The sequence below is a fragment of the Rana temporaria genome, chromosome 2 (genome assembly GCF_905171775.1).
Source record: "Rana temporaria chromosome 2, aRanTem1.1, whole genome shotgun sequence".
Taxonomy (NCBI): domain Eukaryota; kingdom Metazoa; phylum Chordata; class Amphibia; order Anura; family Ranidae; genus Rana; species Rana temporaria.
Genome location: NC_053490.1, coordinates 147,640,101 through 147,652,166, shown reverse-complemented (window position 1 = coordinate 147,652,166; position 12,066 = coordinate 147,640,101). Strand labels below are relative to the sequence as shown.

Here is a 12,066-nt window from a genome sequence, read left to right as displayed (position 1 = left end):
TATAACATTTTTTTTTTACACCCTAGAGAATAAAATGGCGGTCGTTGCAATACTTTGTCACACCGTATTTGCGCTGCGGACTTACAAGCGCACTTTTTCTGAAAAGAATACACTTTCTTGAATTTAAAACTAAGACGACAGTAAAGTTGGCCCAATTTTTTTTTTTTTTTTTTTTTTTATATTGTGAAAGATAATTTTACGCTGAGTAAATTGATACCCAACATGTCATGCTTCAAAATTGCTCCCGCTTGTGGAATGGCGACAAACTTTTACCCTTAAAAATCTCCATAGGCGACATTTTAAAAAATTCTACAGGTTGCATGTTTTGAGTTAGAGGAGGTCTAGGGCTAGAATTATTGCTCTCGCTCTAACGATCGCAACGATACCTCACCTGTGTGGTTTGAACATCGTTTTCATATGCGGTCACTGCTCACGTATGCGTTCGCTTCTGCATGTGAGCTCGGCGGGACGGGGCACTTTTTTTTTTTTTTTTTTGTATTTTATTTTTACACAGTTCTTTTAAAAAAAAAATTGTCACTTTTATTCCTATTACAAGGAATGTAAACATCCCTTGTAAAAGGGGGGGAAAAAAAGCATGAAAGGACCTTTTTTAAATACGAGATCTGGGGTCTAAAATGCAATAAATGTCATTTGAAAAAAAAAAAAAAATTGGCGGAAGTGAAGTTTTTGATGTTGCTTCCGCCTTGCAATGGTGTGGAGATGGGTGGGGGCCACACGGAAGAGGACCCAATCACCTCCACCACTACCGACGGCTCCAGTAAGCGGCAGAGGGCACCAGAGTGTCGTGGAAGGGGGGGCCCCTCTCCCGTCGCCGATTAAAGTGAGCTTGCAGGGAATCCGCTGCAGAGACCAATTTTATCTGAAAGCGGACTGCCTGCTGAAGAAGAGGATACCTGGGTTATGGCAGCTAGCTGCTGCCTTAACAACGCTGTCCCTCTTCAAACTACCAACGTATAATGACGGCGGGCGGTCTGCAAGTGGTTAAGAACCAGGGAATATCCAGTTTCTTTAGGGCAGGAGTCTCCAAACTTTTGAAACAAATGCCCACTTTATTGTCCTTCAAACATTAGGGTAGCTGATCTGTGGCCAGTGGGAGAAGACATTGTCCTTTTATCAGTGGGAGTAAACAATACCCCACCGTTGGTATTAGGTGGAGTAATGGTGCCCCATCACTGGTGGCAGTGGGAGGAATGGTGCCCCATTGTTGGTGGCAGGAACTATGCCCCACTGTTGCTGACAATGGGGGGGAATAATGCCCCAAGGGCCAGATAAAAGCAAGCAAAGGGCCTGCCCCCAGGCCACAGTTTGGAGACCACTGCCTTAGGGGATCAGGAAGGATTTTTTTTTTTTTTTTTGGAGCTCATTCGAACATGATTTTAAGGCCTCATGCACACTGGACGTTTTTGCAGTAGACTTTTTTCTACAGTCAATAAACTCCATGTTATCCTATGTGTCCATGCACAGCAGTGCAGTTTTGGGCAGTGGTGTTTTTGAGCAGTAAACAAACCCAAAACTATTGGGTTCTGAGAGACGTTTTTCAGCTGTAAAAACGCTCTTGAGCTAATAAACGCTCAAAAACTTCACTAAAAAAACGCAAAACGCTATTGAAAAACTCACTGCAAAGCTACTCCCGTTTTTATAACATTATTTTTAACGTCCCAGTGTGTATGAGTGTTGTAAACTAGGCAGATCCCTGTTCTGTCAGGTGACAACTCTGCTGCTCCTGGTCACAGCAGATCTCAATCTTTCTTTTTTTTTTTTTGGCCCAGGCAGCCCAGCCCCCACAGAGTTAGAACATACCCAGGGAACACAGTTAACCCCTTCCCTGCAAGTGTCATTTATACATTGATCAGTGCATTTTTATATCACTGGTCCCCGAAAGTCACTTGGGGTCAGATTTGTCCGCCGCAATGTCTTTTAAAAAATGCAGATCGCCGCCGTTGCCAGTAAAAGCGTAATAATAAAATCATAAATCTATCCCCTATTTTGTACATAAGTTTTGCGCAAGCCAATCAATATACGCTTGTTGTGATATCCATCAACCCCCCCCCCCCCTCCCACTTTTTTTTTTTTTTTTTATGTATTGTACAAGAAAGTAATATTTTAAAAAATTTTATATCACAAAAAATAAAAACAGAGGTGATCAAATACCACAAAAAAGCTCTATTTGTGGGGAAAAAAATACATTACTTTTGGCTACAGCATCGCACGCCCGCGCAATTGTTGGTTAAAGCGGCGCAGTGCTGTATCACAAAATATGGCCTAGTCATTAAAGGGGATGAAACCTTCAAGGGCTGAAGTGGTTAAAGAAGATCTGTAAAGAAGAGTGGACCAAAATCACTCCTGAGATGTGTGCAAACCTGGTAACCAACTACAAGAAACATCTGACCTCTGATTGCCAACAAAGGTTTCTCCACCAAGTACTACGTCATGTTTTGCTTGGGGATCAAATTACATATTTTTCTCACTAAACTGCAACTCCATTTTATAACATTTGTATAATGTGTTTTTCGGAATGATATTCTTGTTTATCATTTTAAGTGTAAGTGATTGGGTTTTAATACTACTGTTACCTAATCCGTGCATAAATCCTATCCTTCCTTCTATCCACTACACATCTCTTAAAATTAACCTAATAACTCTTGTCTCTCTAAGGCCCCATGCACACGAGACGCTGCTAAACTCGAGTTTAGAGGCATTTGGGCATTTTTTTCAACTGCCCCTGAACACATTTAATGTTATCCTATGTGTCCATGCACACAATCGTGGTCAGGTGATGTGGCAGGTGACGTGGCCAGGTGATGTGGCAGGTGACGTGGCCAGGTGACATGGCAAGTGGACAATCCACAACTTGTGGCAGGTGACGTGGCCAGTGGACAATCCACAACTTGTGGCAGGTGGCGTGGCCAGGTGACATGGCAGATGACGTGGCAAGTGGACAATCCACAACTTGTGGCAGGTGTCGTGGTCAGGTGATGTGGCAAGTGGACAATCCACAACTTGTGGCAGGTGACGTGGCCAGTGGACAATCCACAACTTGTGGCAGGTGGCGTGGCCAGGTGACATGGCAGATGACGTGGCAAGTGGACAATCCACAACTTGTGGCAGGTGACGTGGCCAGGTGATGTGGCAAGTGGACAATCCACAACTTGTGGAAGGTGACGTGGCCAGGTGATGTGGCAGGTGACGTGGCAGGTGACGTGGCCAGGTGACATGGCAAGTGGACAATCCACAACTTGTGGCAGGTGACGTGGCCAGTGGACAATCCACAACTTGTGTCAGGTGGCGTGGCCAGGTGACATGGCAGATGACGTGGCAAGTGGACAATCCACAACTTGTGGCAGGTGTCGTGGTCAGGTGATGTGGCAAGTGGACAATCCACAACTTGTGGCAGGTGACGTGGCCAGGTGACATGGCAAGTGGACAATCCACAACTTGTGGCCAGGTGATGTGGCCAGTGGACAATCCACAACTTGTGGCAGGTGACGTGGCCAGTGGACAATCCACAACTTGTGGCAGGTGACGTGGCCAGGTGATGTGGCAGGTGACGTGGCCAGGTCACGTGGCAGGTGACGTGGTCAGGTGACATGGCAAGTGGACAATCCACAACTTGTGGCAGGTGACGTGGCCAGGTGACGTGGCCAGTGGACAATCCACAACTTGTGGCAGGTGGCGTGGCCAGGTGACATGGCAGATGACGTGGCAAGTGGACAATACACAACTTGTGGTAGGTGACGTGGCCAGGTAATGTGGCAGGTGACATGGCCAGGTCACGTGGCCAGTGGACAATCCACAACTTGTGGCGGGTGACGTGGCCAGGTGATTTGACAAGTGGATAATCCATTTGTGGCAGGTGACATGACAAGTGGACAATCCACAACTTTTGGCAGGTGTCGTGGTCAGGTGACGTGGCAAGTGGACAATCCACAACTTGTGGCAGGCGACGTGGACAATCCACAACTTGTGGCCAGGTGACGTGGCAGGTGACGTGGCCAGGTGACGTGGCCAGTGGACAATCCACAACTTGTGGCGTGGCCAGGTGACGTGGCAGATGATGTGGCAATTGGACAATTCACAACTTGAGGCAGGTGACGTGGCAAGTGACACGCTAAATACACGTACACTGCTGCTCTGGTCTCACAAAATGGCTGAAATGGTTAAATAATACTGTTTTTTTAAGCTTAGGGAGGGTCTTATGATGTTTCTTAACCAAATGCTTATAAACGCAAACGCGGTAAAACGCCGCAAAATTCGCGGCAAAAACAAGCGTTTTAAATGCCGGTTTTTGCGTTTGAAAACTTGTGTTTAGATGAGTTTGCATTGCTTCTCGTGTGCATGGGGCCTAACAATAACTTAACCGTTTACCGCTACTTCTTACCACTAGATTAACCCATTCAGTAAATCTGTGTGTATACCGAAGATTATAGTGCTGTAAGAAATTCTTAGTGGAACACCACTGATTCCATTACCTGGTGAATAACCAAAACATCTAAAATCTAGGGGGGAGTAAACGCCCATCCAGGGGCGGACTGACCATTTGGGCACTGCCAGAGGGCCCCATGCCACTAGGGCATGGGTCTTCAAACTACGGCCCTCCAGTTGTTCAGGAACTACAATTCCCATCATGCCTAGTCATGTCTGTGAATGTCAGTGTGTTACAATGCCTCATGGGATGTGTAGTTCTACAACAGCTGGAGGGCCGTAGTTTGAGGATCCCTGCACTAGGGGGTCCCATCAGGGTTGCCAGCCTCAGTAAAACAGTGACGGTATGTAAAAATCTTTTATTTTATTTTTTTATCCCAAAATTATAGCTACCCCGCCTCTCCAGTACCTATTCTGTGTGTGTATATTGTGTGGCATCATAATCCTCTATTGCCGGGGGGCCCCATGAGTTGTCAGTCCGCCCCTGCGCCCATCCGACTTGCACCTATGCATCTGTCACCCGTCGGCTCTAAGACTGAAAACCGAGAGGTAAAAGACTGCTGATCCCTCATTTCTCTTTGTTCTTCCCCCCCCCCCATGATCATTGCTGTGCTGTGGAGTGGGCCAGAGCAGTGGGCTCAGGCTCTCAACCGCTCGCTGAGAGACTGAGCCGAGTGCCGGTCCAGACATGTTGTGAGTGAATCCTGACTTTATTGTTGTGATTTTTTGCCTGTGCCTGAACCGCCTCTGTGACATCAGCTGTCTGCTGAAATGGGTCGCAGACGTGCAGAACGAACTGCACTCCAGTGATCCACAGCCAACGAGCTTTGGCTGTACTTTACGTTTTTAGAGCAAAGCACAGAGAAGTAAAGATTGTGTTTGTTTTTTTGCACTAAGCTAGATAATCAGAATGTTGTTCCTTGGGATTAAGGCTGGGTTCACACTGCTGCAAATTCTTGTGCGAATTTGAGCCGTTGCAATCGCTCGAATTCGCAAGTCATTAAAATAACATTGTTTTCCATTAGTGCCATTCACATCAGTGCGGTCCGAATCTAAGCTGCGGGGAAAAAAGGGTCCTGTGCGAGTTTGATCCGTGTGCGTTGCAAATTCAGATCTATAGACTGGCATTCCCTAAAATTGCTGCAAATTTGCGGCCGTGAAATCACAGTAAAATTGCGCGATTTTGAGTTCGCAGAAGTGTGAACTTAGCCTTGTACTACTAAGAATGCATCACTCCTGCACTCGGGTAAATATGAAGTTGGGTACCGTACTTTATTGTGTTTGTACTAGCAGCTTTGCAGAATTATAACCATCATGCAGTGTTTTCTGTTCTGCAGGTAGTGCCATACTTTTTTTGGCAATCGCTCTGATGAATCAGCATATTTTTTTTGTTTTCAGGACATTGAAATAAAATCAAAGTGCTTTGTTCACAGAATTTGAAGTAAACTGTAGAAGGCACTAAAATACGAGGATGGCACATAAAAAACAAAAAAGCAGAATAGACGCCTCAGCAGAATGTAGGAATGTCAATGCTTGAGAATGGGATGTGAATCATTTCTGTTCGGTAGAAACATTCTTCAGAATTTGTAATACTTTCAGCTGGGGATAAAGCAGATGGCTTCTCTCCTGCTTTCAAGTTTCACTTACTGCTAATGTGTTGCACATGTAAATAATACTCTGCATGAAAGGTCTATGGGCCAAAGGAGAGGAAGCACTATGAAGGCCTGTCTTGCATTGACACATAGCTTTTCTTTTCTGAAAATAGCATCTCTGTAATGAAGCTCCAATCCTTTTATCTGTGTTTTTTCCAACCTTATTTCCTATGAAGAGCTGTCAATACTTATAGCGGACAATGTTGAAGTGTGGCTCTGCACATAATTTTCGAGACCCAAATGAGAATTAATGCCTACACCACACTTTACTAGTGTGCAGTTCAAAGTAAAGCGCCATAAAATTTGTTTTTATTTAAAAAGCAGTGTTAGGCACAAAGTCGCTACTAATGCTCAAGTATGACGTGAGAAAACTTCCAATGAGGCTTTTATGTAAACCATTGTTACAGAATTCATACAGTACCTTGCATGATCACTGGCAGTGTACTTCCTGAAGCATGTGTAGCTTTTTCTTCTGATTTGGTATTGGCTTTTTAATTTAATGGCTTTTTCTATGTGACTGTTCCAGTTACTAGTATGGGGACTTATTTTCAATAAGTTATTGGTAGAGAATGACAGACGGCAATATAAAAATGGCTAGGAATTTGAATCTTTCTGCAGTCAATATGGTGTTTATTAATTTTTTTGCTGTCCTCATTGCTAGCATTCACACCTAACAAATCTTGCACGGTTTCGCTTGTACTCTTATGTCCATAGACCTAGAATTGCAGAATGCATGTGCTGACCAAGCAGGGAAGATGTACTAGGTCAGGGATCCTCAAACTACGGCCCTCCAGCTGTTGTAGAACTACACCTCCCATGAGGCATTGTAACACACTGACATTCACAGACATGATGGGAATTGTAGTTCCTGAACAACTGGAGGGCCGTAGTTTGAAGACCCATGTACTAGGTAGTGATATCTCACTAGATTGGGGACAGGTAAGTAAAGGATTTTAAGGTTGGAGTGAGGGTTGCTTTGATATAAGTGTAACTGCAACAGAATATACTATATAATATAATGATTGTCTATTACTACTGCACTGATCTACTGGCTACAAATGACTGTACATTTGATTTTTCTTATCAGTTTTTCCCACAGGCACTTGAACAGTATCTTGGTTGCTTTTTCTTGTATGTATGTATGTGGCTTTATTGCAACTTTGTTATAGATGTATGTTTTTCTTTTAGGGAGGGACATTGATAGCTGTGGGTCTTGGAGTTGCAGCTGTAGCTTTTGCAGGTACGCATAATAAAATTTGTGTTTATTTCCCTTTTGGTAAGTGAGATTTTAAAGGGAAAAGCCTACTTTAGTGGTGGTGGCTCAACCATTCCTCTTAAAGCAAACCTGCTTTCATGGTAGTAGGTCAAGGTCAATGGCTCCTTTTTTTTTTTTAAAGCTAGAGGTGTCTTGACTGAAGAATTCGGATTGAAACGAAAAGTATGTGTGTCTGTATAATATATATATAATTGTATTGGTTTTGGACTTCAAATTACTATTATAATGTCTATATAGGCGCTGTATACATTGCATATACTCTATTACCTTTTTGTTAGCCAAAACACACTCCACTCTGTGGCTCTTTAAAACTTATTTTACTTTGGTACAATTCGCCTAATGCCGCGTACACACGATCAGTTCGTCTGATGAAAACTGTCTGATGGACCGTTTTCATCAGACGAACCGATCGTGTGTGGGCCCCATCATTTTTTTATCCATCAGTCAAAAAACTAGGAACTTGTTTTAAAATTATCTGATGGTTAACAAACCTATAGAAAAAAACGATCGTCTGTGGGTACGTCCATTGGTTAAAAATCCACGCATGCTCGGAAGCATTGAACTTCATTTTTCTCAGCACGTAGTTGTGTTTTACGTCACCGCGTTCTGACACGATCGGTTTTTTAACCGATGGTGTGTAGGCACGACTGATGAAAGTTAGCTTCATCCTCTAGTAACAATGCAACAATTGTTTTAATGAGGCATAAAGGCTAGTGCTCCTGCTAACAGAAAAAATAAGCTTAGTGGTGTCCACTGTTAGGCAACACATGTTATAGTGGTTAACATGTTTGTTTTAAAATCTTAGGAGCGACCGATAAATATGTATTTTTTAAGCTTCCTGTATTTGGGTTAGTATTGCATATAGGCTTCAGTGTGGTTATAAATGTCATTTTAGAATTGAGTTTAAAATACAATTAAACCAATGTCTAACCACTACCAGACAACCCTTTGACAACAATTGTGATGACAACCTTTTAATTACAAATGGTATAGACCACTCTTTGTAAAGCAATGCAATTTGACCCAATGCTCTTGTTCACCAGGTCCTGTTGCTTGCCATCTGTAAAGGAGCAGATCACTTTCTTCGCTTTAGAGTTGATGTCCTTTCGGAGGCAATTGGATCCCATCCTGCATCAGACTCGGTGTGGTCGAATCTGCTCCTACACATGCGGCTTTTAGGATTCATTGTGTTCACCTCCTGTGTTCACCTGCTTTGACTGTTCTATTGAGCTTAGTGTAAAGATACTCTATACTGCCTCATAAAGACACCAGTCACAGCTGAGTTTATAAGAGCTATCACAATATTAACATCAAGTTTAGCACATTTAAATTAAATCTATATATTTGCAGTATCTCACAAAAGTGAGGTACTAAACAAGTAAAAAAGGCCCAAAGAACAGGTACCTCAAGTAGCGGTACCCAATAGGGCAAAGGCAAGAAAACCAAAAGCCGGTTCCAGTATACTAGGAAAAAAACAAGAAAAGGGGCGCCTCTGAGTATGTATCATAAGAAAAAATTAATAAACCACATCCATTCACATGGAGAACAGGTGAGTTGCATTCAAATCCGGTTGCTGGGCTGAAGAGATGAAAGTGGGAAAAGTCCATCTGATAAGAATATGGGTTCCAGGTAAAAGGTGTAGTGGAGCGGGACAAGAGTCAGTGGTTATGGCAAGCCGCGCAGTGGCTTTGGTGTGCACTCTGTCTCTGTAGATTAGAAAGCAAACACTGCCGTGTATTCAGAGTGAGGCTAGGGGAGAATCACAGCATGGCGCCCGGCACACCAAAGCCACAGCGCGGCTTGCCATAACCACTGACTCTTGTCCCTCTCCACTACACCTTTTACCTGGAACCCATATTCTTATAAGATGGACTTTTCCTGATAGACTAAGATATGCCCAAGCCTGGATCACTGAAGAAAACCACGCTGTGCTCAGCCATCCCACTCCATCCTGCACAGATCTGATGTGGTGCCAGCTTTACAGGACTTGCTGTGACTTGCAGTCCCACTTTCATCTCTTCAGCCCAGCAACTGGATTTGAATGCAACTTACCTGTTCTCCATGTGAGTGGATGTTGTTGTTTATTAAATTATTCTTATGATACACACTCAGAGGCGCCCCTTTTCTTTTTTTTTTTTTCACAAAAGTGAGTACACCCCTCACATTTTTGTAAATATTTGATATCTTTTCATGTGACAACGCTGAAGAGTGTACCCATATTCTTATAAGATGGACTTTTCCTGATAGACTAAGATATTGTATAACAGTTTAAATTTGCTGTCCCCTCAAAATATCTCAACACAAAGCCATTAGTGTCCAAAACCGCTGGCAACAAAAATGTGTACACCCCTAAGTGAAAATGTCCAAATTCGGCCCAATTAGCCATTTTCCCTCCCCGGTGTCATGTGACTCGTTAGTATTACAAAGTCTCAGGTGTGAATGGGGAGCAGGTGTGTTACATTTTGTGTTATTGCTCTCACTTTCTCATACTGGTTTCTCGAAGTTCAACATGACGCCTCGTGGCAAAGAACTCTGAGGATCTGAAAATATTTTTTGCCCTACATAAAGATGGCCTAGGCTATAAGAGGATTACCAAGACCCTGAAACTGGGCTGCAGCACTGTGGCTAAGACTATACAGCAGTTTAACGCATTGGTTCCACTCAGAACCGGCCTTACCATGGTCGACCAAAGAAGTTGAGTGCGCGTTCTTGGCGTCCTATTCAGAGGTTGTCTTTGGGAAATGGAAGTATGAGTGCTGCCAGCATTGCTGCAGAGGTTGAAGAGGTGGGGGTCAGCCTGTCAGTGCTCAGACCATACGCCACACACTGCATCAATTAGGTCTGTGTGGCTGTAGTCGCAAAAGGAAGCCTCTTCTAAAGATGATGCACAAGAAAGCCTGCAAACAGTTTTTTGCAGACAAAGAACATGGATTACTAGAACCATGTCCTGTGGTCTGATGAGACCAAGATAAACTTATTTGCTTCAGATGGTGTCAAGTGCGTGTGGTGGCAACCAGGTGAGGAGTCGCCTGTCTTGCCTACAGTCAAGCATGGTGGTGGGAGTGTCATGGTCTGGGGCTGCCGACACTTCAGTTCATTGAGGGAACCATGAATGCCAACATGTACTGTGACATACTGAAGCCAAGCATGATTCCCTCTCTTCGAAGACTGGGTTGCAGGGCAAAATTCCAACATAACAACCCCAAACACATCTCCAAGACTACCACTGCCTTGCTAAAGAAGCTGAGGGTAAAGGTTATGGACTGGTCAAGCATGTCTCCAGACCTAAACCCTATTGAGCATCTGTGGAACATCCTCAAACAGAAGGTGGAGGAGCGCAAGATCTCTAACATCCACCGACTTCATGATGTCATCATGGAGGAGTGGAAGAGGACTCCAGTGGCAACCTGGGAAGCTCTGGTGAACTCCATTCCCAAGAGGGTTAAGGCAGTGCTGGAAAATCATGGTAGCCACACAAACTATTGACACTTTGGGCCCAATTTGGACATTTTCACTTATGGGTGTACTCACTTTTGTTGCCAGCGGTTTAGACATTAATGGCAACTAAGGATGGGCTCCAGAGTTTTTGCAAAACCGACGTGGAGAGCCCGCCAGGAAGTCGGCACTGCGCTGCGCTAATCACAGGCAGTGAGACATTGTCCCGATGCATGGCTGTAGAGATCGGGAAATGTCTCGCTGCCTGTGATTAGCGCAGAGCAGTGCCGGCTTACTGACGGGCTCTGCACATGGGGTTTGCGAACACGCCGGAGCTCATCCTTTAATGGCAACAAAAGTGTGTTTGAGTTATTTTGAGGGAACGGCAAATTTACACTGTTATACAAGCTGTACACTCACTACTTTACATTGTAGCAAAGTGTAATTTCTTCAGTATTGTCACATGAAAAGATAGAATAAAATATTTACAAAAATGTGAGGGGTGTACTCACTTTTGTTAGATACTGTAGCTCTACTTACGGGGGTTGGAGGTGAGTGACCCATTTTAATTTATTTTGGAGATCATGTTCTTTAGTAAAATTAGAATAAATCTATCTGATTATATTATCAATCTCAAGCTTGCAATAAACGTTTCAGTTTTGACTGTGCAATCTTTTAGATTTACCAAAACTGAGGACCTACCTACAAGCCGTTTAATATATATCCAGGCACGTCCTTGCACTTCCATAATTGCTGGTAGGTCCGAAGGCAATTGTACAGTCAGATTGTACCATGCTTTAGTCCCATGGCACGCAGCCTGCGGTGCTACTTTGACACTCAGATGTGTTTTAAGAACTTGTCCACAAATCTTCTTGGGAAGACCTCCAAAAATTACTTTTGCGTATATCCTTCTTTTCTACAGATATATCCATGATTGTCTGCCCTGGGTTTTAATTTTTTCTATTTGGATGCTAATCCTCCTCTTGTTTTCAGCAGTCAGTGGAAAGTGTGGCTACTCTGTTTTTCTGTTTGTTGGTTGCCTAGGCAGACTACAACTCCCATGATGGTCTGTTCCCTGCCTGGGTATAGAGACAAGTGAGGGGAAGATGGCCCCCACCCGTCTATATCATTGTAGGACAGAAGCGAAGTCAATGCTCTGAACAACTTGCCGACTGCTGCACACACATACACATCGGCAAAATGTCACAGGCAGGCAAATGGGCGTACAGGTACGTCCTTTTGAATTTGCCGCCTTGCGGG

The 12,066-nt window shown here is 43.9% G+C and overlaps 1 protein-coding gene across 1 annotated transcript in view; it reads left to right on the top strand.

Moving 5' to 3' along the window:
* Window positions 1–12,066, top strand: part of DNAJC15 (DnaJ heat shock protein family (Hsp40) member C15) — a 69,748-nt gene that overhangs the window by 19,379 nt on the left and 38,303 nt on the right. The window contains exon 2 of the mRNA XM_040341298.1: window positions 7,284–7,335. Within this exon, the coding sequence (XP_040197232.1) occupies window positions 7,284–7,335 (52 nt within the window). The remainder of the gene's footprint in view (window positions 1–7,283; window positions 7,336–12,066) is intronic.